The 27,592-nt window shown below is 33.9% G+C and overlaps 3 protein-coding genes across 10 annotated transcripts; 1 reads left to right on the top strand and 2 right to left on the bottom strand.

Moving 5' to 3' along the window:
• Window positions 1-633: 633 nt before the first annotated feature.
• LOC136041369 (zinc finger protein 235-like) lies at window positions 634-21,268 on the bottom strand. 6 transcript variants are annotated; one of them, XM_065726026.1, is made up of 4 exons: window positions 21,223-21,268; window positions 13,770-13,945; window positions 7,262-7,432; window positions 634-2,920 (listed from the first exon to the last, which is right to left on the bottom strand). In XM_065726026.1, the coding sequence occupies exons 2-4, from the start codon at window positions 13,813-13,815 to the stop codon at window positions 2,229-2,231; spliced, it is 909 nt and encodes a 302-aa protein (XP_065582098.1). In that variant the 5' UTR covers window positions 13,816-13,945; window positions 21,223-21,268; the 3' UTR covers window positions 634-2,228. The 6 variants fall into 6 exon arrangements, with proteins under 6 accessions (XP_065582098.1, XP_065582094.1, XP_065582093.1 ...); XM_065726022.1 differs by lacking the exon at window positions 21,223-21,268 and adding an exon at window positions 21,122-21,203; XM_065726021.1 differs by lacking the exon at window positions 21,223-21,268 and adding an exon at window positions 20,571-20,774.
• Window positions 18,634-27,526, top strand: LOC136041367 (uncharacterized). Of its 3 annotated transcripts, none has more exons than XM_065726018.1 (2): window positions 18,634-18,826; window positions 26,178-27,526. In XM_065726018.1, the coding sequence occupies exon 2, from the start codon at window positions 26,183-26,185 to the stop codon at window positions 27,419-27,421; it is 1,239 nt and encodes a 412-aa protein (XP_065582090.1). In that variant the 5' UTR covers window positions 18,634-18,826; window positions 26,178-26,182; the 3' UTR covers window positions 27,422-27,526. The 3 variants fall into 3 exon arrangements, with proteins under 3 accessions (XP_065582090.1, XP_065582088.1, XP_065582089.1); XM_065726016.1 differs by lacking the exon at window positions 18,634-18,826 and adding an exon at window positions 23,767-23,924; XM_065726017.1 differs by lacking the exon at window positions 18,634-18,826 and adding an exon at window positions 23,785-23,866.
• LOC136041373 (uncharacterized) lies at window positions 22,464-23,552 on the bottom strand. The gene has a single exon (XM_065726028.1). The coding sequence runs from the start codon at window positions 23,550-23,552 to the stop codon at window positions 22,464-22,466; it is 1,089 nt and encodes a 362-aa protein (XP_065582100.1).
• Window positions 27,527-27,592: the final 66 nt, after the last annotated feature.

Below are 27,592 nucleotides of genomic sequence, written 5' to 3'. Positions count from 1 at the left end.
GATCCGGTTGGGATTTTAAAAAAAATAGCTGAGACACGATATCCTTCCAAATAAAAAATTTCATTAAGACCCGATCACTCCTTCGTAAGTTAAAAATAGCTCATTTTTTCTAATTTTCAGAAATACCCCCCTAACTCCCCCAAAGAGAGCGGACCCGTTCCGCTTATGTCAATTAAGTATCTAGGACTTGTGCTTATTTTTCCCATTCAGGGTAAATAAAAAAAATATAGATTGAAAAAAAAATAGAATAAAATATATATGTGATGCAACATTTTTGTATTTCTTAAGATGCAATCATTACTAATAACTGATATCCTTGTAGAGTAAAAATAGAAAGAAATAGACCGACTTTGTTTTATAGTTCATGTCTTTGGCTGGAAAGTGGTGATTTTCCGTTCTCAAGTGTGTCTGGCTAGTTGTCATTGTCTTGACAACATAATTTAAGAACTGTTTCTAGCTGAGGAAGCGTCTGAATTTAGCTGTGGCAAGATGATCTTACGATCATTGACTTATTTTATAGAAATGTAACTGACAATGAATGCCTGATTTTATCAGATTGGAAATTTACAATGGAAATACGTATTTTTTTCTGAGTCGCAAAAATTTGCCCATCCTAGGAAAATTTTATTACAAACACTGAAGTTTCGCATGTGATTAGAGTACAAGAGTTCAACTATCTTAATTGGAATTTTACCAGATTTTAGGAGACAAGTCCTAAGATTTTCCATGTCATTTTAATCTTTTATCTCAGAACTTCGTAAGTTCAAGGGAAATTTTTCATACAAGATTATTCGCAAGCCAACTGTGAAAGCTAAAAAAGCGTATCGCACAAAGCTGTTTTTCTCAATTGCTCTTAGTTAGCCTTCTGATTCTTGTAACTTTAATTTTATGAGAAATATCTAAACTGATGAAACCTAGTTGTCTTAGGATAATTTTTGGGTGGTTTAAAGGCCTACTTATCATGCGTTTAAGTTCCATCTCTGTTCAAATCACCAACTCAAAAAAAAAATATTAGAAATTAGACATTTGAACGTTTTTGCTCGCGTAGTTATACAAAAGCAAAGGTCGCTGGATGGAAAGTCTTCACTTGCCAAATAAACAGAAATACCAGCAAAGCATATGCATGACCAAAAGGCATATTGAATATAGAATCAATTTGCATCAAACAGCTTTAATTCAACATTAAATTCAGCTTTAACTCAGCTCATTAATATTCAGCATTAATAACAATGAAACAGATTTGATTTTTAAATGTCAAAACAGAACCGAATTATTCAGAATATTCTTTTGTATACATTACATTTAAACATTGCATAGAATACAAGCATTTCTTACATCTACCACATTTGTATCTAGTGTGCATCGAATTTGTACCCAGCAAATTGATATTAGTAATTTTCAAGGGATGATCATGAAATTGTTTAGTAAACCACAGACAAAAGAAAACCATTGGAAAGCAAAATCTAATTCAATGTATTTCAATTCAAGTATTTCTTATTACTTGCGAAAATAAAGACCACAAATCAAGAAGGATCCAGCTTATATTATTGCAATCGGCCTAAACTCCTGCACATACTCTTGGATTCCACTTTTAATTGCTCAAATAAGAAACGTCTTCCTTACAAATTTCACATTAAGAAGTTTTCTCATCTGTATGCAGTCATTTGTGCGCGTTCAAATAGTCTTTTCAAAAAAGCCTTTTTTACATATATTAGATTTAGAAGGTTAATCACCTTTACACAGTCTTTGTGTTTAAAATATTCAATTGGGAAAAGTTTTTGTGACATACATCACATTAAAACGGTTTCTCACCCATATGCACTCTCGGATGTGGTTTTTTTATTTGTTATTTTATTTGTTAAGAATTTTGTTATTTGTTGTTGTTATTGCTTTTAATTATTGTTATTGTTCGGTTAAGAAGAGGGGATGAGCAGCACTGTCACTGAAAGAAGTACAAGAAAGAAAGTGTTATGAATCTGAATTTTGAATCATTGACAACAAGGATTGTTTTGCTTTTTTCCATATTAAATGCGAGTCAGATTACTCTTTTGTATACATCACATTTAAAGATTGCATAGAATACAAACATTTCTTACACCTATCAAATCTGTACCACATATGTGACAGGTTTTGTCACATACAGCACATTTAAACGCATTCGCACCTGTATGTACTCTTTGGTATGTGTTTAAATTATGCGCTAGACAAAAGATTTTGTCATATACATTTCATTTAGAAGGTTTACCACCTCCATGCAGTCTTTTATGCTTGTTCAAAGACACCTGTTGAGAAAAACATTTCTCACATACATCACATTTGAATGGTTTCTCACCCGTATGCACTCTTTGATGCGTGTTCAAATTTGATGCTTGAGAAAAGGTCTTGTCACACACATCACATTTAAGCGGTTTTTCACCCGTATGCACTCTTTTGTGCGTGTTTAAATTTTGTGCTAGAGAAAAGGTTTTGTCACACACATCACATCTAAACGATTTCTGACCTGTATGCACTCTTTGATGCGTGTTCAAATTGGCTGCTTTAGAAAAGGTCTGGTCACATACATCACATTTAAAAAGTTTTTTACCCGTATGCACTATTTGATGCGTGTTCAAATTTCCCGCTTGAGAAAAAGTTCGGTCACATACGTTACATTTAAACGGTTTTTCACCCGTATGCACTCTTTGATGCGAGTTCAAATTTGCTGCTTGAGAAAAAGTCTTGTAACATACATCACATTTAAATGGCTTATCCCCTTTATGTGTTCTTTGATGTATTTTCAATTTTCTATACTTTTTACTGTGAAGGCGACTTTTCGAACATGTTATCTCTTTTTTTAAGCCTTTTACTTTAGATTCCAAAGCAAATAAATCTGAGAAACCACTGGAAGATGAATTCTTTGAAGCACCTAGTGACAAGTGACCTGAAAATAAAAAGAAGTCTACCGAGTTTAAAAACAAGTGATGAAGAGGAAAAAAGAAAAGAATGCACATCATTCGTTGAAGTCAAACATGTTTGGGGGTAACTGCAAATCTGGGTAATATGTCAACCTAGTGTTGCCAATGGTAAATTTAGTCACATTAAATTTTGATGTTTTTCATATTTTACCTTAGCTCTAGGGACCCCGTAAAATTGGTATTTTACCTCTTTTTCTCATTTACGTAATTTGCCGGTATTTTAGATATTTTACTGATTAAACCGATGTTTTACATATTTTGCTGTCATGTTTAACTGCACTTTATAGTTATCATTTTGCAATGCTACCCGAAGGCCGGGAAAACAGGTTTGGATATGACATTGTTACTGTGATTTTGACTAAAAACATTGCAGGGCAAAAAAGAAGCAATATAATTGCACTATTAATAGTATGGTAATCGCATACTATTACTGCATAAAATCTAAATAATGACGAAGACCACACTGCCTTTCCATAATACAAATACAGAAGAGAGAATAATGATGACTTTTTTCTTAAGATAGTGGACGAACAAAACCTGTTAGAATATTTTGGTCTTCAGCAAAGAGATAAACAATACAACACTTACAATAAACGTTCTTGGTTAAAAATCTATTTTTTTAAATAGCCTAGGCATCATTACTTCTCAACGAAAAGTTCAGCCAAGACTTTCGTTAAAAAGTAATGATGAGAAATTTTGCACAACAAAAAAGTACGGATCTAAAAGTCTTTTTATGAGTTACCGCAAACATATTCCAAAACGGAGTCAATGCAGGGACATGAGGCATCACAAAAGCGTAGTAGACACAGGCAAAAATACGCCTGCTAAGCAAGATTTACAGCGAACTAGTACAACAAACGCTTTTCTAAGTTTCTCCCTTAGATGAGAGCTAAGGAGAGGCCATGTCGTTTTTACGCTATCCCCTATCAGGAGACCAAGGTTCTTAATACAAGCAGATAACTGAACGCTCTGATTTCCTAACTGTACGTATCCAACATCACCGACAGATTTGCCGAAAGGAAGGACCACGCTCTTCGAAGCATTAAAATTGAGACTAATTTCGGCATATTCCCTACTAAGCACAGAAAAATTTTTTAAAACAGACGACACAGTTCTGCTTAAATTCAGAATGTCGTCAGTGTAATTGAGTATGGAAAGGTCCAAACCTTTAAAAAAAACTAATTCTAGCCTTTTTTCTGGGGTGCAACCACACTATTATACAATAGTGGTGAGGTAATCTCACCCTGGCAGAATCCTTTCCAAACTCGAGGTACGGCTTTACACATTACGCAACCATGACGAATAGGTACTTTCACGACATCACATAATCTTGCATACAGATTTTTAATACCTGCACAGCTGAATAATTGGGACTTCAAAGCTGTGCACTATACAGCAAACGGGAATGCACACCAGAATCGAAAGCACGAAAGACATTATGAGCAGCATAGACAGGAAACTCGCCACTACTCTCTATATCTTTCAGAACGTTGGCAAGTATATAATGCACGTGTTCCCGACTAAAGCCTTCCATAAATCCAAACTGGTTATCAAGAGTTGAACAAGCCTTATTCACGTCCTTAACCACTAGTAACACCAGCAATTTACATATAGCAGAAGAAACTTTTATAGCCCTACATGAACAACATTACCGGCTATCTTCATCTTTTTTCGGAACAGAAATCAATGTACCAACACAAAAAGAATCAGGACCAATAACAGAACTAAGAATGAATTGGTAAAACAAATGTAGAATCTGCAGCGGCTTATCACTTGCATTTAATAAACGAAAGCCACACAAATACTGATCATAATCATGCGCGAACTTTTTTCGAAGGTGAATGGTAGCACTATAAACATCAGAGGCCATAACTACGAAACCGATATCTGATACAGTATCAACTAGACTATCTACTAGTAGTGATTCATAGTGGGTTTCTAACACTGGATCAGGTTGATAAAATTCACTAATGGAATGGTTGATCCAGTTACTCTCACTTGGAAGCTCTGAAGCGACAACTTTTGACTTTTCCCCTGATGAATCTCTAGATTCCATTTAGGTTAGTTGTGAGACGCTCGTCCCTGCAGTCAATAATCTCAGCTTTATGATTGGCAAGACACTTGGCAAAAAGACGTTTGGTATATAACCGTATGTCATTTACATGACATACGTCATGTTAAATTGTGATGGTTAGTTGTGAGACGCTCGTCCCTGCAGTCAATAATCTCAGCTTTGTGATTGGCTATGATAAAAGGCCTTTTCTATATTCGTAAGAATGAATTGCAAGGTTAAAGACAGTAGATTATTTTTAACGGCACATAGAAATTCATTTCAGGGAACATTTGAAAATTATAACCCCATCTACTTTAGTTTATTCCATCGATTTCATACGCTTTGTTAAGTAGGACGGCCTTTTATGCCTGAAACACACTTGGTGTTTTTGACCGAGTGTTTCTTAGAGATGTATTGCCATGGACACATTGGGCAGAAAAAAGCCGTAATGGTAAAACAAACAGTAACAATGCGGCCGTCTATTATCAAAACAAAAATAATGAACGGCATTATTTTATAGCCTATGCCGAGTTGGGAGCGGACAAAATGCAAGAGGACACACTCAGCCTTTTATTTAGTGCTGATGAATGAGTGTGCTTGCAGAGGGTACATCATAAAAAAGTAATAAATTGGAATTCAACATTGATTTTTCAAAGATTTTTTTTTTTAATAGAGAAGGGAGAGGAAGATTGTAAAACGAATGCTAGATAATTTGATTGGGGAAACTCCAGACTCTCATAGAAGTTTAAAGAGTCAGGGGATTCAGCCCAAATTAGCCCCTGCCTTTGACCCTAAACAAATCAAAACCTATTTTTTTATAAATGAATAAAATGAGTATTAATAAAATTCGTACACTCAAATTAAATACTATTTTAGAAAAACTTGAATTCATTCGCGTTAAGTTAATTTCTACCTATTGCTTCTCGAAACAGAGGAAAGGTATTACCTTATTAAGTCAAGGAAAACAAGCATCTTTAAAAATTGTCATTAAAATCTAAAAAACACAAGCAAAAATAGAAAAAAAATTACTCAATTGGTCTTCTAGATACATTGCAACTCTAAAATAGCAATTTTACACAACATTTTCCTAGAGAACACCTTATTTTACCAATTTTACCAGTTACGCCAGTCTTACTTACCAGGTTTTATTTTGTGATAGTCTTACAACAATACGTCAACTTGGCAAAGAATATGTTTATACTTTTCAGAAACCTTTTTTATAACATTAGCGGTGAAGTTCCTCATATACGTCGCCATTTTAACTATTTCTCATAAACTTCAGTCACCACTATTGATGAGTAAGGTGTAAGATGCCACCAGGACATAAAGGCTATGGAGGATTGCCACCAAAAAAGCTGAGCCTATGGGGCTCTTTCAATTACAAATCGAAGTTCTAATGCCCGTTTAAGAGTCAACAGCAAGTGGAGGACAATCAACCCCGCTACCGTGGCTGTTTTCCAAAAATTCTTGCCATCAAAATTTATAGAGAAATGCTTGTTCAAAAAAACTAAAGGTAGAATAAATATACTTCTGAGATTGATAATCCCCCTTCATACTTTGGGATAAGGGCTATAAGTTCAGCAAAATAACCATTGTTAACATACAGTGTTTATAGAAAAGAAGCGTCGTTCAGACTTTGGAAGGGACTCACTGAATTGAAAATTGGAAGTTAAAGAACCCTTTTTAAGGGAAAAAAGCGTTAAGAGGGCAACCAGCTCTTACTCCTCTCTTCCCCCCCCCCAAAAAAAAAAAATTCTCCAGTTCAAAAATTTTAATGCAAATTTTGTTCATAGTTTTCTATAGGTCAAATTACTATAATTAATAAGTTGACAACATATCCCACAGCTGCTAAGGCAAGGACTGTAAGTTTTAGAAGTTACTTTTTATTAACAGGTAAGTTTTTACAAAGAAAAGAGGGTATGTTAGATCCTAATATTCAATAAAGCTTAGAGTACTACGATGAATACAGATTTATATCTTAATCTATAAAGAAATATATACAGTAAAAAAGTAGATAGTGAAAACTACAAGGAGATCTACAGCTTATGGGCTGACTGTGAAGCATTTTGAAACAATATTCGCCAAACTACTTTCACGTGAAAGTTTGAAAACTTTCAGTTTAGGCAAAAACCTGCTCCTCGGAATAAGATAAAACAACTTCCTTCTTAAGATTAGGCTCTTTTGTCCTATTTCTGTCCACTAAACTATTATCCGATATATTTGATTCTGACAAAACCAAATGTTTAAGATATACCTTTGATATCAGAACCTGTGGGTCCTGATTCCTGGATTTCATATTCAAATTTACAAGGACTTGAAATGCTGGGTATAGTGGGCAAAGGAATATCTTCACGTTTCGGAGACAAAAATTGGTTTGGAATGTGGATTGGCTTTTCACTTTCACCTGGTAAAGGATCATCAATTTCTAAAACAAAATTTAAATTCAACAGACATTGAAAAAATTCAAACAATAAAGCTATCTAAACATATGCAACTGCTTTTATTCTTAGTCATGTTAAAAAAAAATACACAGACTTTACATGTATATTGAAGATACATATATACATTAAATAAGATATATTTGCAGTTTTTTTCACAAATCGTTTTTAAAATCTGTTTTTCATAAAGCAAAAGAAAACATCAAAAGAAAACATAAAACTTTCAAATTAACAGTAATTAATTGAATAAAACAAATTGAATATTTAATAATTAAATAAAGCTAAATAAACTTCTTAGTCATTAAAAGTTCAAAATCTTCCCGTTCATCTGCGAATCCAAGTGACTTGTGGGTCAATTGCCAATCCTAAAACACGATATTCCATCTAAGACTCTAAGTGGGGAAATCTATTAGGCTTAGGTTACTTGTTCACCAATGAGTCCAAGCAAATTCAGTCCGGCGTTTTGCATACAAGTCTAACTGATATTGTCAATTTCAGTCAACCCGAATACCTCAATCATCCCCATTACAATTCCAGTAGGCTTTCCTAGTAGGCATAGCTCATATGATGAGAAGAATCTTAGTTGCCCAATTGTCTTCAAAGTCCTGTAGACTTGGTCAGTCATAAGTCGTTGAAGACCTTATTTTATTTGGGATTTCCAATTTCCTTCAAATGGCTAATAGAAATTCATAAACTATTTGAATTAACTTTGTTCCATGACTATCTTCCTTAGTTCTGCCTTACCATAGGCTATATGAATGGATGAAAGTCATTGGATGAAAGTCAATGGATGATGTCATTTCAACAAGTGAAATGACATCATTTATATATAATTCTGAAAGAGGCTTATGTCAGCTTTGCCTCTCACTCAGACTATCAGATTGCCTTGGCTTTTCTCTAATTAGCCATCACTACTTGGGAATTTTAGAATTTGATTTTTCTAAGCTTAAAAGGTTATACCCCTACTCAATTTTAAAAACCAATAGGCAGAAATTATCTAAAAGTATATTCATTCAATTTTTGTTAAAATACTATTGAGTTTAGAGTGGATAATATTGAGTTTAGAGCAAATCATATTAAGTTTAGAGCAAATAAATTTGACGAACACTCTTTTTTTTATTTATAAAAAATAGGCTTTGATTTGCCTAGGGTCGAAGGCAGGGTTAATTTGGGTCCAGTCCCCTAACACCTCAAACTTCTTTGAATTTCTGGACGCTTTCTAATCAATATATCTAGCATATTTTTTTTTTAAATCGTCGTCTCTCATCCCAGGATAAAAAGAAAATATTTTATTACTTCCAGTTTACTTCTTTTTTTTTATGATATACCTCTGCAAATACAATCATTTATCAACTGTAAAAAAAAGAAGAAAAAAAGGCTAATTGTTTCTCCTTCCATTTTCATCTGGTTATATTTTAGCGTAAGCGGTAAATTGAAAGATCGTTTATTTGCCCTTTGTTTATTGTTTTGCAAATAAACGTCGCATTGCTGCCGTCGACGTTTGTTTTACCAAGCGTGTTTTTTCCATCCAAAGTGTCTATCGTAGCACTTTCTCAGAAACACTCAGTAAAAACACCAAGTGTATCTAAGGTTGCCAACTGCCGACGTGAAAAAAGAGTGCAAATCAAAGTCAAAAAAGAGTTCGTCAAAAAAATTTGCGGACCCAAGTTAGTAAATTAAGTAAATCGAGGTCAAATTTAGTATTTTTTTTTAAATATTTGAAATTTAGTAAGTTTTTTAGTAAATTTTCCAGAAAGATGGAAACATTATTTAATGGCTTTTGTGTCGAGTTTTAAATCAATTCTGCAATAAGTAATTCATTTTTAATTACGGTTTTGAATACAATGACAGGTGTGTTCGAAGCACATGGGTGGATGGTCGGTTTCTCCTGAAAAGTGGTGAAAAACTGAACAAAAAAGGATGTACAGAACCCACTGGTGTGGTAAGTCCTCAAGAGAGAGGAAAAACTAGCCCATGAAACGTTTTATATTTTTTTTTCTAATGGGTGGACAGAAACCGCAAACTATTCAGCCCGCCAAAAATTTTTACAGGTTTTTCTAACGCCTGAGTCCTTCCAATGTAAGTAAAACACCCACTAGACCTGTCATTGTGATGTGGATGGATAAATGGTTCATATATAGGGAATCCAGAGAGCAGATAGGGAATCAATTAGACCTGTTATTGTGATGTGGCTGAAAAAAATGGTTCAAATGTAAGGAATCAAGATAGCATGTAATCTTGATAATCTTGATAACAGCAGATATGATTTTGATAGCACTATATTAAACTTTGTTAATAGGTAATGTGATTCTGATAGAACCATATTAGATTTTGGTTATGACAGACACGTTTATATTATATTTTCAATTATTTTGTTAATGTTATTTTAGATTTTGATAATGCCATGCAAGATTTTGTTGATAACTTAAAAAATTTTTAATATCATGTAAGGTTTTTATAATACTGTAGAGAATTGTCATCATATCAGTCGAGATTTCGATAATGCAGTGTAAGATGTGTGATAATATCATACAGGTTGTTTATAGTATCATAAATAATTTTGGTAATACTTGGCAAGATCTTGACAATCTTGATAATAACAGAAACGATTTCATTGTATTACATTACATTTTCGTAATAGCAGACATGAGTTTGATGACACCATGTCAGATTTTGATAATATCAGACATATATTGATAGTACAAGAAAATATTTGTTAACGCCAGGTAATATTTTGATAATACCACTTCAGGTTTTGATAATGCAATAGAGGATTTCTTTTATATCAGGCAAAATTTCGATAGTGTAGGGCAAGATGTTTGATAATATCACACTAGATTTTGATAATACAAGACAAGCTTTTGGCAATGCCTGATACTATTTTCTTAGTCACAGATAGGATTTTGCTAGAACCATTCTGGATTTTGATAATAACTTGCAAGATTTAGGTGATGTCCGAAAGGATTCTCATAATATTTCACAAGACTTAGATAATGCAGGACAAGATTTGTAATATTTAACAAGATTTTTTTGCAATAAAAGCTACTGTTGACGACCAGCCATAAATTAACATGGAGCAGCAAAAAAATCCTGAAACCGGCGGAACTGGGAGTGGAACTGGTGGAATCAAAACTGTTGGATCCAGGAGAAGAAGTTATGTAGCCGGAAGTGACGGAGCCAGAATCGGTGGAACCAGGACTAAGGCTAGAACCGGGTCGGAGCAAGTAGAATCGGAACTAGATTTGCTGTAAGCGGGGGCCAGAAATTGGGGAAGCGGAATTGGATATCACATTAATAAAAAAATAATCTAAAAAATGTCTTAGGAATGATGAGGGGTACCATAGAAAATGCCTTAGGAATGAAAATATGCATCATAGGGATGTCACGGACTGGCCGTAATGTTGCATGATAATATGTATCACAGGGATGCCATGGGCTAGCCACGGCGGCGTAAATTACCATGGAACATCGCAGTTTCACAATGAAATCATAAGTTTCCTCTGTTCAAATCAAAAGATGGTGATTTTTAGTTTATAAAGTTATTTCACGGTACATGAATAATTAGAACAAAGTCTGCGTTTTAGTTTTACTTTTTTGGGTTAAATTCCTTTCTCAAAATTTTGATCGGAAGATTTTGATAAAAAATGGGCGGGGGAGGGAGCCTAGTTGCCCTCCAATATTTTGGTTAATTAAAAACGGTCACTAGAACTTAATTTTATACGAGACATTTTTTTTAGTAATAAATATACGTAACTTAAAAATTAACTTATGTAACAAACTTCTATATTTGTATATTTTTATTACGTATACGAGGGGTTTTGCCCCCCGTCAATACCTCGCTCTTTACATTTAAGTTCAAATTTTGTTACATTTTTTAAGAATAACCCTTAATCACAAAGGCCGTTTAATTAGAATAAATAGTTCTTTTGAAACTACTAAAAAGACCTTAGCGTAAACAGTATGATATTGAGGAGAGGATGAACTCCCTCATATACGTAATAATTTCTGTTCGTTTCAAGTTTTAATCTTGCTCCTTACTTTCAGCTGAAGAAGCTTGTTTTTTTTATTTAACTTGTGAATGTTTTGAATTAATGCAGGTTTTGATTTTGGTTCACTGTACATGAATAACTAAAAAGAAATTTGCATATTAGTTTTACCTTTTTTTGGCTAAATGGCTTTCTCAAAGTTTTGATCGGACGATTTTGAAGCAAAAGCGGCCAGGTGGGGCCCTAGTTGCCTCCTAATTTTTTTGACTACTGAAAAAGGCCACTAGAACATTTAATTTTATTTATGAGTTTTTTTATTAGTAATAAATATATGTAGTTAATAACTTATAAATTAACTTACATAACGAACTTCAATATTCGAACATTTTTGTTACCTATGTGAGGGGGTTCGTCCCCTCGTCAATACCTTGCTCTTTGTATTAAAGTTAGAATTTTGTTCCAATTGTTTAAGAATGAACCCTGAATCACAAAGGCCGTTTAATTAGAATAGATGGCTCTTTTGAAATTACTAAAAATAGTTTAGCGTAAAAATCAAGGTACTGAGGAGGAGATAAAACCCCTCATATACACAATAATTTCTGTTCATTTTGAGTTTCGTTGTTGCTCCTTATTTTCAGATGAAAAAACATGTTTGTTTATTTAATTTCTGTTTTTTTATAAATAATGATGGAAAATCCAGCACCCCCCTCACGGAAATTCTCTCCCCCCATTAGAAATTTCACCATGGAAAGATCCTCTCACATAAACTCCTCCCCGACCCCCTCCTCCCACCACCAGAAAAAATCATCCATGAAAACGTCTGTATACTTCCCAGTAACCAAGACTATATGCAGACAATGGGCAAAGTTCATAACTTGCACCCCTCCCCCCGAGGACTGTGGAGAATTAAGTCGTCCTCAAAGACATAGTTTTAAGATTTTCTGAATATGCTGAAGAAAATGGCAATCTTAAAATTTCAATCCAGCGACTTTGAGAAAAATGAGCATGAGAGGGGTCCTAGTTGCCCTCCAATTTTTTGGTAACTTAAAAATGACAATAGAACTTTTAATTTCCGTTAGAATAAGCCCTTTCAAAACATTCTAAGACTACTGGGTCGATTCAATCGCCCTTGAAAAAAAAATAATAAAAACACATCTGTGATCTTTCTTTTGGCAAAAAAAACAAACAAATTCCACATTTTTGCATACAGGAGCTTGAAACCTCTACAGTAGGGTTCTCTAATACGCTGAATCTAATGATATGATTTTCATTAAGATTCTATAAATTTTAGGGGGTGTTTCCCCCATTTTTCGGAAATAGGGCAAATTTTCTAAGGCTTGTAACTTTTGATAGGTAAGACTAAACTTGATGAAACTTTATATACAACATCAACATAAAATCTGATTCTTCTTATGTGCATATTGGTATCAAACTTCCGTTTTTTAAGATTTTCGGTTATAATTGAGCTGGGTCAATCCTTACAGTTAATTACCATGAACTGTTTAAAAAATGAAAATTTGGGCTCTCAAAAATAAGTAGTTTAATTCAACAACTTTAATCCTTTCTTAAATGTCTTGTAACTTGATCTTCTCATCTGAATTTAGCATTAGTTATATTATACAGACAAAAGATTTTGTTGTCTGATCAATACCCCGCGTTGGTGGTAATATTTTGTTCATCATACCTAGATACAAGGGAGAGTGGGAAAAAATTCTTCTCTCAAATTTTAATATAAACAATTTTATAGTCAAACCCCCTTAAACAGTCATGCCTATCAGTGGCTGTTCTCGTCATAATAAAAGAAAAGGCACTAAACATACAATCATCACAGCTATATAAAAAAATCACAACTATAGCCATCGTCATACAAAATTACATGTTGACTCAAAATATCAGTCAAACTAAAACCTGAGATATCGAAGTATCCAACCATAAGTAAAATAAAATTTGAAGCTCACTTGAAGTTCAGATAAAAGAAAAAAAAAATGAATAGACGATTTGTTGTCTCCCTAAACATAAAAATTATGACTAATAAATTGAGTCTAAATGTGCTTTATGTCACAAATTAGCTAATTTTATTATCCCTCAGGTTTTAATGTTTAGATCCAAGCGTATACAGAGTTACCAAGTGTATATGTATATATATATATATATATATATAAATATAAATATATATATATATATATATATATATATATATATATATATATATATATGTATATATATATATTATATATATATATATAATAAGGACCCTTTAATAAAGAGTGAAAATTATTTTCAAGAGCAAAGCAGCTTTCCTTCATTCTGCAACAGAGAATTTAACTCAACAGCTTACCTTTTTTAACGGAAGTATACTCAGAAGCTATGATGAGTTGAGCCATATTCGGATTTTAAGGCAAGTCCATGAAAGATCTTGGAATTGAGTTAAGGCCATTTATCAGAGAAATAATACTTTTATCAACGATTGATACTGAACTCAGAATCTAGTCAAGAGGGTAGAAGCAGAAGTCCCTAGAAAAAAGAAAACCAATAATGACTAATAATATCTTTAATCCACTCTAACCACACCTATTAGCTTGCTCAAATCTCAGTTGAAAGCTGAAGGTTCAACAACTTCACCAGTCAAAAGTATTAGAATTTGATTAGTTTTGTTTTTGTGGCACTTGATATTTACCAAGTGACACATAGCAATTGCAAATTCTGTTGGTCTGTCTGTCCTGGTTTTGCTAGTTTGGGCACTTCCAGATCAGCTAGGACGATGAAATTTGGCAATCGTATTAGGGACCACACCACATTAAATTAGAAATAGTCGTTTTCCTGATTCGACCATCTAGGCGGGGGCGGAGGATTGGGAGGACGGTTAAATTGGAAAAATTAAAAGAATGAGGTATTTTTAACTTACAAATCAGTGATTGGATCTTAATGAAATTTGATATTTAGAAGGATATCGTGTCTTAGAGCTCTTGTTTTAAATCCCGACCAGATCCGGTGACAGTGGGAGGAGTTGGAGGGGGAAACCTAAAATCTTGAAAACACCTAGAGGGGAGGTATCAGGATGAAACTTGGTGGGAAAAATAAACCCAAGTCCTAGATACATGAATGACATAACCGGAACGGATTCGCTCTCTTTGGGAGAGTTGGGGGAGGGTTAATTTTGAAAAATCAGAAAAAATGAGGTATTTTTAACTTACAAAGGAGTGATTGGATCTTAATGTAATTTGATATTTATATGAACCTCGTAACTCAGATCTATTTTTTTAAATATTGACCGTATCCAGTTTCATTGGAGGAAAGGGAACCAGAAATCTTGGAAAACGCTTAGAGTGGAGAGATCTGGATGAAACTTGGTGGGAAGAAAAAGCAGAGGTCCCAGATTGACAAAATCCGTGAAATATACGTGATTGGCATAACCGCGCTGGATCTACTCTCTTCGAAGGAGTTGGGAAGGGGACCTAATTCGGTAATTCGGAAAATTAGAAAAAATGAGGTATTTTTAACTTATGAATGGGTGATAGGATCAAACTGAAATATGATATTTAGGAGAACCTCGTGTCTGAAAGCTCTTATTTTAAATCCTGACCAGATCCGGTGACATTGGAGGGGGAGGGGGAGGTGTTGAGGAGGAACAAGACAATCTTAGAAACACTTAGAGTGGAGAGATCATGATGATACTTGTTGGGAAGAATAAGCACAAGTCATAGATAAGTGATTGACATAACCAGACCGGATTGGCTCTCTTTGGGGGAGTTGGGGGATTTCCAGTGTTATGGTGAGTTCAGTGGTTCTGGACACACTAGGATGATGAAAACTGGCAGGCATGTCAGGGACCTGCACATACTGACTTTTGGAGTCAGATTTCAGAGAACCGGAGAAACAGTTATTTCTCTGAATCAACCATCTGGGGGGCTGGAGGGAGAAAAAAAATTGAAAAAATAAGGTATTATTAACTCACGAATGAGTGATAAGATTTTAATGAAATTTAATAATTTAGAAGGACCTTGTGCCTCAGAGCTCTTATCTTAAATTCCGACTGTATCCAGTGATAATGGGGAGAGGTGGAGGGGGAAACAGGAAATCTTAGAATACACTTAGAGCAGAGAGATTGGGATAGAACTTGTTTAAAGTTGAATACACAACAGGTTTCTTTTTTCTATGCTCTTTCCAAACATAATAATCAATTGACATTCAAATAAAACCCTGATGGTTCTACACAATCAAATGAATATCTTAAATACTAAAAGAAATGAGTAAAAGAATAAATTTCTTGCTTTAAGACTGTTTGTACTAGTCAGATTTCGCTTCCTACCATTGTTACACCATTTTTAATATTACATTTTGGTAAATTATACACTCAATACCCTGTAAAGATAAATAAGAAACTGAGGAGATAACAAATTTAATGTAGGAACTAGAAGAATTGACTGTGCTGATGAAACAGAAGCATTTGGTGCTAATGCATATATAACGCTCTTCAGAATGAAATGTGAAGTGAGAATGAGTTGAAATGTCAAAAGTTCAGGAATATACTTAACTGATCATACAGTTAAGTACAATCAGAAGAAAACCTAATTAGACTCATAAAGTAACTTCAAAAATACAAAGTGCTTACTTATATCATTACCTAAAGAACTTCACTTCATTATACCCCAAGCCTTCCTTAATTTACAAATACATATACAAGTTACACATTTCTATTACATTTTCTGCTTCTTCATTTTGTCAATGTAGCTTCAACCTTAAACAGCCTAAAAACACTTAAATGTATCATTTACTAAGTGCTTCACATTATTTTAACCCCTAACCACTGCTAATATGCAAATACATAGCAAAGCCCCAATTATAGATCCCTTGTGCGCCTTGCAGTACTTAACTCTTTTATTCCAACCCAATTCGTTCCAGTCCTCTGCTCAGTCAGCACATTATCTTCACTGACAACCAGCTACAGGAACATGCTATTGCAAGTAGGTATGATTTGACATAATGCCTAAAAATTGAATCATCATTGATGATTTCAAGTAAAGAAAGCAATAAGGGGATATAAAATTTGTGTTATTTGTTTGATTTTAAGATTATCTGAAGATTTAAAAGTTAAGTTAACTCTTTTCATATATCTAAGGTAAGTCCTATTATAAAGCCCTGATTCTGCATTAATTAAAATTACTTATCAGTTACCATTTATCACTGCTAATAGCCGCATTTAGCCTTAGGCTATTAAACAACTTAACAAAAACAAGGACGAGATTCTTACTCTATAATTTTAAGCTACTCTTAGTGAATCATATTTTTTCTTGTTTTCTCCCATTTTATTCTTATGGCTGTATGACATTAATTTAGCTGAAGGTCCAAATTAGGCAGAGAGGAAGCACAATGTAGGCTAGGCTGAAGGTCAGGAGAGATTAGATTTAGAGTTATGAATGGGATGTTCAATAAAGATCAATCACTCTTATGGGTAAATTCATAGTTCACAATAAAATTTAAGCACTTTTTAACCTAACATAACCTAACCTTAATATAAATAATTTTAGCACCGAGAAAATGTAGAATTGTTTTTTCAAAAATGATGGAAAAGATGGAAAATGAGGGATAAGTCATACTTTAATTAATATTCGTCATTTTTAAGAGCTCAATAAGTGCTGGAATTTGTGGTAGAAGCAGTTATTATGTTTGTAAAGAACATAAAAAAGGCATCAAGTGGTATCTTTGCTTCTCACAAAGAACATAAAAAAGGCATTAAGTGGTATATTCATTTTATAGGAAAGCCAGTTACATGAATACTATAATTTTACCTAGAAATATTTGGTGCTAATGCAGATATAATGCTCAGAAGAAAATATAGCATCAGTGTACATTTCAGTGTAAGCAGAAGAAAACACAATATATTTTGAAAAAAAAAACCTAAATTCTTACTTATTTTGTTCATAAAAGTGTTGCTTTCCTTTACCTCCACCCCTCTTCAGTGTGCAAATAAAGAACCCAAATTACATATTTCAATTGCATTATTCTGTTTCCCCTTTCTGTCAATGTTGCTTCAAACTTACAAAAAAGCCCTAAAACAATTACACACGGTATGTTACCAAGTGCTTCACAGTTACTTTACCCCCTAAACTCTGCTTATGTGCAAATACATAGCCAAATTATACATTTATTAATCAAAAAATAAATAATTTTGGGTTAAATAATCATTTTCACAAAAGGGAAAGAGACAATACATTGTTAAAATAAAGTAAATCTGTTTCACAAATGATATGAGCAAGTGTATTAGGATTATTAAGAGTTTTATGGTCTTTCCTTCTGACAAGGAATAAGTCTAGATATGCACCAAATACATTAATAAGTTTTCATTTTATTCTATAGTCCTTCCCAAGAGAAATAGCAGTTTGAACCATTGAACTGGCTAGGCTAGTCACCAAAAACCTGTCATTTGCTTTAGATGTCATGTGAATTCCCACAAAAAACAAGAGTCTTCAATTTTTGGTAAAATTCTAGTTTATTGACTTTTGGCTATCTCAGAAAGGGGTAAGGTTAGGAAAATGAAACTTTCAGGGATGGGTCTAAAGGCTAAAGTATATCCCAGGAAGGTATATTGAAGCATCTACCTCCACTCCTTCTCCCTCTAGAGGGTCCTGAAATATGTGTGTTATAAAAGTAAAACCTCGCAAAATAGATCTACTGCTTGAATGAAGTACAACAAAATTGTTTACAGCTTCACAACTTTGCTCAATCCCAATTTATAAGGTTTAAAGATATAATAATAATGATAATAATTTATTTTTGACCTGCTAAAAAAATTAAAGCAGAGTATCAATTAAAGAAACAAAATAAACACTACATAAAACAGAAAGAACAAGAAACTAAAGCAAACAAGTAAGGCCTCTGTGGGCGGGCAGATACTTATAAGTAGACTGGGGGATTTTGTCAGCAAGCTCTGTGAGCTTTGACCCAATATCCCAGAAACTATAAACAGATATGAGGCTCCTATTCCTTTACAATGGAGGCAGATACAATAGAAAATGGGAAAACCAGAAATAATAAGAACAAATTGAAACTGATATCTTTTTTATGAAAAATAGGGTAAATACCAGAAAGAAACAAAACCAAATGATCTGTAAAACCCAAATATAATTTAGCAAGAGACTTTCTATTGTATCTCAGTTTCTATTGTATCCTCAGTTAGCAACAATTTTAGAGTAACTTAATTGGATTTTCTTCTTGCAATCAACAACAGCAAGAGAATATGCTCTCACTATCTCTCTCACAAGAGAATATGCAAATATATTTCCTAAATTTTGAAAAAAAAATACATTAATATGACTCAGAATTCTACTCAAATAACAGGAATTATGCTTTCAGAACTAAAGGCAGAGAAAAAGCAACTGGTAACTGAAAATTAAGGTAAAATGTTGTTTTGTCAAAATTTCAATAGGTATAGACCAATAATCTAGGCAAATTTCAGGGCCCTCTAGAGGGACAAGGAGTGGAGATGGGTACTTTAAAACACCTTTCCTGGGATATACTTCAGCCTGTAGACCCATCCCTGAGAGTTTCATTTTCCTGACAAAACCACTTTCTCAGATAGCCAAAAGTTGATAAACTAGAATTTTACTCAACTTTTCTAAATTAACAATAATTTTGAGGGGTTTAAAACTCTTTTTAAAAATTCCAATTTCTTTCCTAAAAAAGGTCTAGCCTAGCTTTTTACTTTTAACACTAAGGGCTTGAAATGGGAAGAAATGCTTGATAGAAAAGGCATCAAGTGATATAGGCCTATCAGTTTCATACTATCTAAATTATGCTGTAGACTAAACTGCAAATTGACCAGTTTAATAAAGCCCATAAATCTGTTGATTCTCAAGTCTTAGCAACTAATATTATGATTTGATGATTTTGGTAGGATGCTTTAGATTAAAACTGGGGCATGAACACTTAATGTAATCATTTTCTATTAGGTATTTTTTTATTAAATAAGAAATTCATGAATAGATACAACCATAACAACAAATGGATGCTAGTACCAAAAAGTATCATACAATATATTTCCCATTGAACAACTGCATGAAACAAAGTGGCTTATAACCAAAGTAGGTTGAACAAAGTAACCTACTGCTAAAAATCAGTAAAACAATGTATAAAACATTGGGAGGGGAACAAGGAAGGTTACAAAAATAGTTATTGTATAGTTCAATAACAATAACAGTCCTACTATGAATGCTTAATGTTGTTCTATGATGTTATTAGAGGGGGGAATAAGTAGGCTAGGGAGTTAGAAGAAAACTAGCTCAAGAGGAATGGGAGTAATAGATTAACTATATGATATAGTAGATTAATTCAGGATGATCCAAATCACTTGAATGTAGGCTATTATGTTTTTTGAAAATAGTTCCATTGTTCAATTAGTCTTATTTAAGCAATCAACAGCATGCCACTAATTCTGTAGCCTAGATTTGATGAGATGTACAGAAATGAATATACTCGCCACCTGAGTTGCGTTTGATTCGACTCGCGAAAATTAACTCAAGATATAAGTCAAGTATTTTAAAGTTAAATTTAATTGTTTTGTTTTAATTGTCATGGCCCTAAGGCTTTAGTATAATAAAACCTACTTATATCCATTTATTTTCTTTAGACAGACAGGAGTTCAATGTTTCCTAGCTTCAATAAATTTATATGCAATTTTGAGACCAGGGGTTAGAAAGTAAATCAAAACTTGCAAATGGAACTGTGGTGTGATCAATTAATTTGTAAGAAATGTATATCAATACAAAGATAAAAAAAACAATCATGTAGACATCAAACAAGACAAACAAATAAATAAAAGTATCCCTTTACAACCATTAAATGAAGAGTCACAAATGTAGGTACCAAGTAAAAACAGTAGGGACAGTATCAGGTGTAAGTAACCTTCTACTTAGCCTACATACCCAGGGGAAAATCATGCAGCTCTATAATAATTATTGGTAATTTTTTTGTTGTTCACATATCAAGACTTTACAAATGCCTTTTTTATGTTTTTTATAAATATAACAATTGCTTAGATTTCAAGTTCAAATTTAAGCACTTCTTGAGCTCTTGAAAATGACCAAAATATTTCTAGTTTTTGGGTATAAAAAAAGCTTAAAACAATTGGTTTCAACCTTACTGTTTCATTATTAATCCATTTTTGAGTGTTCTATAATCCACAAGCACTGATTTTCCACAACTAAGTTGGATAAAGTTTATAATATTATGCTGTTTTCTTCTTCCTTGACACCAAATTTTCAATTAAAGTATGTGTTTTTTGTCATTTTTGACAAAATGATGTACTATGTTTTCAGAGCCAAAATTTGTTAGGTTAGGTCAAAAATTGCTCAATTTGAATTTGCAATAGAAGCAATTACTATATTTGTAAAGAACATACAAAAAGGCATCAAGTGGTATATTCACTTTATTTATAAGTCAAAAATATGAACAACAAAAAAATTCCCCCAACCTGCCTAATAAGCAAATATATAGCCCAAATTACATGTTTCCAATGTATTCTGCCATCTGTTACTTTGGTTTTTCAGTTCTTGTTTTGCCATAGTTGCTTCAATTAACAGCTACTAGGGTTGAGGGATAGATTGGCAGAATCAAGATATAGACCTATCATGTAAGCAAATTTCAGGAAAAGCAGTGGAGGTGGGTACTTAAAAATAAATTCCTGGGACATACTTTAGCCTGTAGAAACATCCCTGAAAGTTTCATTTTCCTAACCTAACCTCTTTCCATGATAGCTATTATAGGTATACATTTATTCAGAAAAGAAAACAAACACTATTCGCCATTCGCCTGCCAAGAAAGGCAATAAGCTTGTAAAGGCAAGCGAGGTTACCACCCTCAGCTAATTAAAAACACATTCATATCACGCTACTCAATACAAAAGAAACTCAACTGATGAAGGAAGAAAGGAGAAAAAGAGAAAGAGGAAAAAGACAAGAAGAAGACAGATAAAAAAATCAACAGAAATTAACAGCAAGTAAATCAGGGAAATGCCTTGAATAGAATGACAACCTGGAACAGGGCTTACATCAAAATTATTCACGAGATAAAAGAAACTTCTTTACCCGTGACTTGAAAGCCAGAAGACTAGGCGCATTTTTCACACCCTCGGGCAAAATATTCCAAACATGGGGACCATAATGGCGAATCACAAAAGATGCCCAAGTAGTACTCCTAAACTCATGAGTCAAGTTATCAGCTTTTCTTGTATTATGATCATGATGGTCTCTATTACAAGTAAAAAGATTTTCAAAAGTAGGGTAGAGCAGGTGATTCAAATATTTATACGAGAAAATCGCAACCTGGTAATCACGAATTTGAGATACATCCATTAACTTATTCTATTCCGATAATAATTTTACAGCTCTATTTTGAAGTTTTTGTACCCTTTTGAAACATGTTACAAAATTACTTGCCCATATAGAGCATCCGTAGCTAATATATGGATAAAAAATAGAAAAATAAATCATTTTTAGAATCTTTTTTGGGACTAGATTTTTAATTCTTCGCATCACCCCAAGACCTCTGCTTAATTTTTCAGCTATAGCATTTGAATGGTTTTTCCACGACAGGTTTTCATCAATTAAAAACCCCAAATATTTTGTTGTTGCTACTCTTTTTATCACATTTCCTAGAACCATGATTTGATCATTCCCAACACTTGACGAAAGTCTTGAGAATATCATGAAAATAGTTTTAGAAAAGTTTAGGGTTAACAAATTTTGTTGAGAAAAATTTAGAAATTCAGAGACAGCATTATGAATTTTATTATACAAAACATCAAGCCAAGGCGCAGCTAGAAAGGGCAAAGCGTCATCTGCAGATAGGATGACATTAGCCTCCAACAGGTAATGCTTCATTCGATCAATAAAAATGATGAAAAGGAGGGGTCCCAGGATTGACCCTTGTGGGACCCCGCACTCTGTTTTCTTTTTTGAAGACAAAAATGATCCATTCTGTACTATCTGATACAGGTCATGTATATATGATGAAAACCACTCAAGGCTTGAACCCCTCACCCCAATCGAGGCAAGAACTTGAATGAGCCCTGAGTGGTCCACCGTATAAACGCTTTTCTCATATCCAAAAACACAGCCGCAGGTATAAGACCAGCTTCAAATGAATCATTAATCCAATCAACCAATTTCAGAACTGCCATATCTGTAGATAGCCCTTTTCTGAACCCAAATTGGTTTTCCATTAGCATTTTATTCTTTTCAATATAATAACTTAACCGTGCATGTACAACTTTCTCATATAGCTTAGAGAAAAATGGAAGAATAGATATAGGTCTTCGATTCGATGGGTCATCTTTTTTCCCTCCTTTTTGAAGAGGAACCACTCTTGCAATTTTTAGTGCTTTCGGGAAGACTCCATGATCCAGAGAAAGGTTGATGAGATGCGTCAAGACAGGTAAGACACTCGTTTTTGCGGCTTTTATGAGTTTCAGCGAAAACTCATCCATCCCACTAGAACTCGATTTCATCGTATCCAGGAATTGTGCCACTTCCAGTTCCAAACATCTTGCAAATTCCAAGGAATTCTCATTTACAGGCTGTCTTTCAATAACAGATCCAAAACTCACAGAAGTGCGTAAGCTAGCCCGCGCTTGATCGCACAGTCTTTTCCCTTCATTTGCAAAATAATCACACAAAAATTCCGCTATGTGTTGAGAATCAGTAAGACGACCTTCCGTCGTCTCCATGGCTCTCACCTCCTCCCTACTGTGAAAATTACCCAAAAGTTTATTTATTGTTTTCCATGTATTTTTCATATTACCTTGATTTTCATGAAATTCATTTTGGAAATAAAGTTTCTGAGCTTTCCGTTTTACTGAATTTAAAATATTCCGAAACTTTTTGAATTTTATAAAATTATCATTTGAACGATCCATTAGATAATTCACATAAAGTTGGTTTTTCTTCTTTATTGAAACTAGAATGGCTTTTGTTATCCATGGTTTCTTAGGAAAATTTCTATTAGGGTTAATTCTCTGTAAGGGACATGTTTCATTCATTACATTAGTCACTATCTCACTAAAGAGGTCATATGCTGCATTTGGACGCTTTTCCTCTATTACACGCGAAAAATTCGTTTCATCCATCTTATTTGCAAAACTGTTTAGGTTTTTACTTTTCATTTCACGGTAAAACGATGCCCTTGCACACCGTTTATTTTCCTTTCACTGATTCAGCTTTATTTTACTTATTAAAACAAGAGCTGTGTTTCTCTTAAAGTCCGCACGGATGACTGACCTATTGCGGAGATCCAAAAAGTCGTTTTTCTTGCAGCGGAGAGTACAATAGCGTACATCAGTTGGCAGTGCTAAGAAAAACGTGAAGAAGCGACGGACTAAGCAAACTATTCAAATCCAAGAAAACGTTGAAAGATTTAATAAACTTTGAAAGATTTAGAAAGGTGTAGCTGTATACCAAGCAGCCTAGGCTAAACTGAATATAATAGCCTATAGTGTGAGGTATAAGTTATTTTATGTTCTAATGGGCATCAAAGCTGCACCTTTATAACTCAACAGACTAAATAATGCACTGTGAGAAATAAATTGCTCTTTGTTGTGGTGAGCTCTCCTGCTTTTTTGACCAGCCTTTGACAGTTGACAACAGATGAACATAACTAATAATCTCTGTCAAATAATGAAAACCAAGCTATACAAGATTTAAGCATACCACTATATTTGCTGTCCATTCTATCTAAATATAAATATCACAAGTAGAGGTGCAGGGGAGCTGCCTATAAATGACAGGTGTAGTTGTACTTCCCAGTAGGCTAGGCTAAAGTGAATGTAATTTTGTCCTATTGAGGCATTAGTTATTCCATATGCTACCTCTATTGGGCATCAAATCTGCACATTTATAACTCAACAGACTAAATAATGCACTGTGAGAAATAAGTTCTTCTGTGTTGTGGACAACAGATGAAGAGGTAAATATATGACTGTCCATATTATTGGCTTACCAATAAAGTGAAGATACCACTCAATACCTTTTTTTGCAACTTCCTTCTATTGCATAATTCACATTTAAGCACTTTTCAAGCTTTTAAAAATGATGAATTTTCAATTAAAATATGAGTTATTGGTTGTTTTCTGACAAAATAATGCTACTTTTTTTCAGCACTGTTTTCTTGGTTATTTTCAACAGAATAATACTAAATTTTCTCAGTGCCAAGATTATTTATATTAAGGTTATTTTAGGTTGGGTTAGATTAGGTCAAAAAGTGCTTAAATTTAGATTTGCAATATAAGCAATTATTATATTCATAAAGAGCATAAAAAAGTCATCAGGAGGTATGTTCACTTTATTGGTAAGTCAATAATATGGACAGTCATGTATTCACCTATGAAAATATCTAATCATATCTGTCAAATAATGAGAACTAATGAGTTATACCAGATTGAAACCTACCACTATATTTGCTGTTCAAACTCTGTCTCTAGGAACATGTTTGTTCTTAACTGGACTATTGCATTATTCAACCCTTCTGGAAGTATGCCCCTAATTAGTACTGGAGGTGAATAGTGCAGTAGCTAGGAAATAAACATACTATATGATTTTTAGCTCAACACTATCTAAATATTCATTTCCATCATAGGTGTACTTTTGGCTATTATTTATCTAGCAAGCATAATGAGCCCACACAAGAATGTTAATGGTAAAAAGGAGTCACAAGTCTCCATGGAAGGTATAAAATTCTAGAAAAAAAAATGTGATGGTTCAGAACAAACAATATTATGTAGTATGACCTAAGCAACTTTAAAGCCTCCTTCTGGGGTCTAGGGGGCAATTCTGCATTTTTCCATGGTTTGCCAACAACATAGCATAGGTAACCTAAAAAGCAATGCAAGTTTCTGTCTTTTCCATTGAATGCTTATAATTTATAGTCTCAAGGCTCCAGAGATGGTAAACTTTTCCTTGCCTGCCTATTCACTCAAATCAAATGATAATTACAAACTTCTACATGTCATTGGCAATATATGGCAATGATGAATGCAGGAAACTTGCACGGTGCCATTACATGATGGATAAAACACTGCATTTTCAAGAAACTGCACAGTTTGGCACATCAATTTGTGCAAGAGAAAAAGACTACCAATGTGGAAAACAAGACATCTTTGAAACAATTCTCTATTCTACATCAGATTTTAGTACTTATAGCTGCAGATAATGAAGTCAATGCTGTGAGAGAATTATTTGATCTATCTGCTTTTCAAACTAAAAAAATTAGGATTATTTTTTAATCTGCATGCAGATACATATGATTGGGCTATCTAATCAACTCTGTAGGAAATACTGCATGGTTTTACATATCATGTGATAGGAGGTTTATTGTCACCAGAATTCTAGTTCCTCTCAGATCTCACTCTCCCCCTTTTGTGGTGCTAGTAACTATGTTCCATCTTTATAATGAATTTTCGTTACTTTCGTTGCATTGTTGCCAACTTCTGTAAATCATGGAATCTGCTACCTAGGAGTTCTTGAAAGCAATATTTGACTCTTGTTGAAAATCTGAGACTCACAAATCTACAAATAGCTCTTAACTAAAAATTACAGTTTTAAACAATTCATTTCTTTGTTATAAGGTTTCCATCATAATGATGGCTGTAATTCTAGTGTATATCATATATATTAGCCTATATAAATTTGAGAATGACCTCCCTTTCAGCATATATTACATTGGCTTAAAAAAAGATAATATTGTTGCTTTCTTGCAGGCCCTATGGAAGACCAAGAAGTTCTACCTTTGCATATAGTCTATGAAATGTTCAACCTTCTTAACAGCCCTGTTCCAAGTGAAGTTTTTGAAGATATCAGAGTTCATTCTCTAGCAGATATTGTAGCTGCAGCAGAAATAGCTGTAGAATGTTTGAATGAAGCTCACACAAAAGTTGATGACTTTGTCAGTGTTGTCAACCAAATGTCAGATAAAACATTCAAAGAAAATTTCAGGCTTGAAAGACAAACATACAATGCTCTGTTAAAGGTGATGAGATCAAAAGAAGACCTAATGGAACTTTTCTACCCTAGGGAAAAAGCAGCAGTGAATGCTGAGGAGGGTGAATTTACTTTTCCACAATCTGGAACTGAGATTGTCAGAATGGGGACTGCTATCCTCATTGCATTGTGGTACTTGGCAAACCCTGATTCAATGAGAGTTGGTGGAATCTTATTTGGTGTTGCCAAGTCAACTGTTTTTAAATGTGTACACAAATTCTGCATGTTCTTGACAGCAATTAAGCATAAATTCATTACATGGCCAAAGCCTGATGAACATTTAAGATCAAGTGAGCAAGGTTTTTTCAACAAGGGATTTCCTGGAGCTGTAGGTGCCATTGATGGCTGCCACATTGAGATCTCTTGCCCAGAAAAACACAGACATAGCTATACAAATAGAAAGTGCTGGACCTCTATGATACTACAAGCAGTGGTTTCTAGTGACAAATTATTTATTGATGTTTTTGTTGGTTATCCAGGGAGTGTACATGATGCTAGAGTCTTCAGAAACTCTGGGCTGTATGAAGACACTTCATCAAATCCTATCAGCAGGTTCCCCAATAGGGAATTGTACATTCTGGGTGACTCTGCCTATCCATTGTTACCATGGCTGATAACACCGTATCGTGACAGTGGAAGGCTTACGCAACAACAAAAACACTTCAATTATAGACACTCAGCTGCACGTATTGCAGTAGAGCATGCGTTTGGCTTGCTCAAAGGTTGCTGGCGGGTGTTGCAACATTTAGATGTAAGCCTAGAGTTCATGCCCTATGTAATAATGGCCTGTTGTGTCCTACACAACCTATGTCTTATGGATGGTGACCTTGTTGAAGAATGGCAATTTAGTGAAGACACTACACCTTTGACAGTGAACACTGATGGTTACTGCAATGATACATTTTCAAGGACCAACATCAGATTTGCAGAGCAGAAACGTGCTTCTCTCATGGAAAATCTATGACACATTCCTATCCTACATCCTACCAAGACTATAGCTCTATGAGTGTAAAAATACAATTTTTGTCATTGATCAGTAAACAAAAAGAAATCTAAATTGTTCTACTTATTCATTGGGTTTTAAAATAGCTTAAAGATTAAAGGTTGAAAACAAATGAGCTAGTTAAATCAAACA

The sequence above is a fragment of the Artemia franciscana genome, unplaced genomic scaffold (genome assembly GCF_032884065.1).
Source record: "Artemia franciscana unplaced genomic scaffold, ASM3288406v1 PGA_scaffold_171, whole genome shotgun sequence".
Classification (NCBI taxonomy): Eukaryota; Metazoa; Arthropoda; class Branchiopoda; order Anostraca; family Artemiidae; genus Artemia; species Artemia franciscana.
Note: the sequence above shows the minus strand (reverse complement) of the source record. Positions and strands in the feature narration are given on the sequence as shown.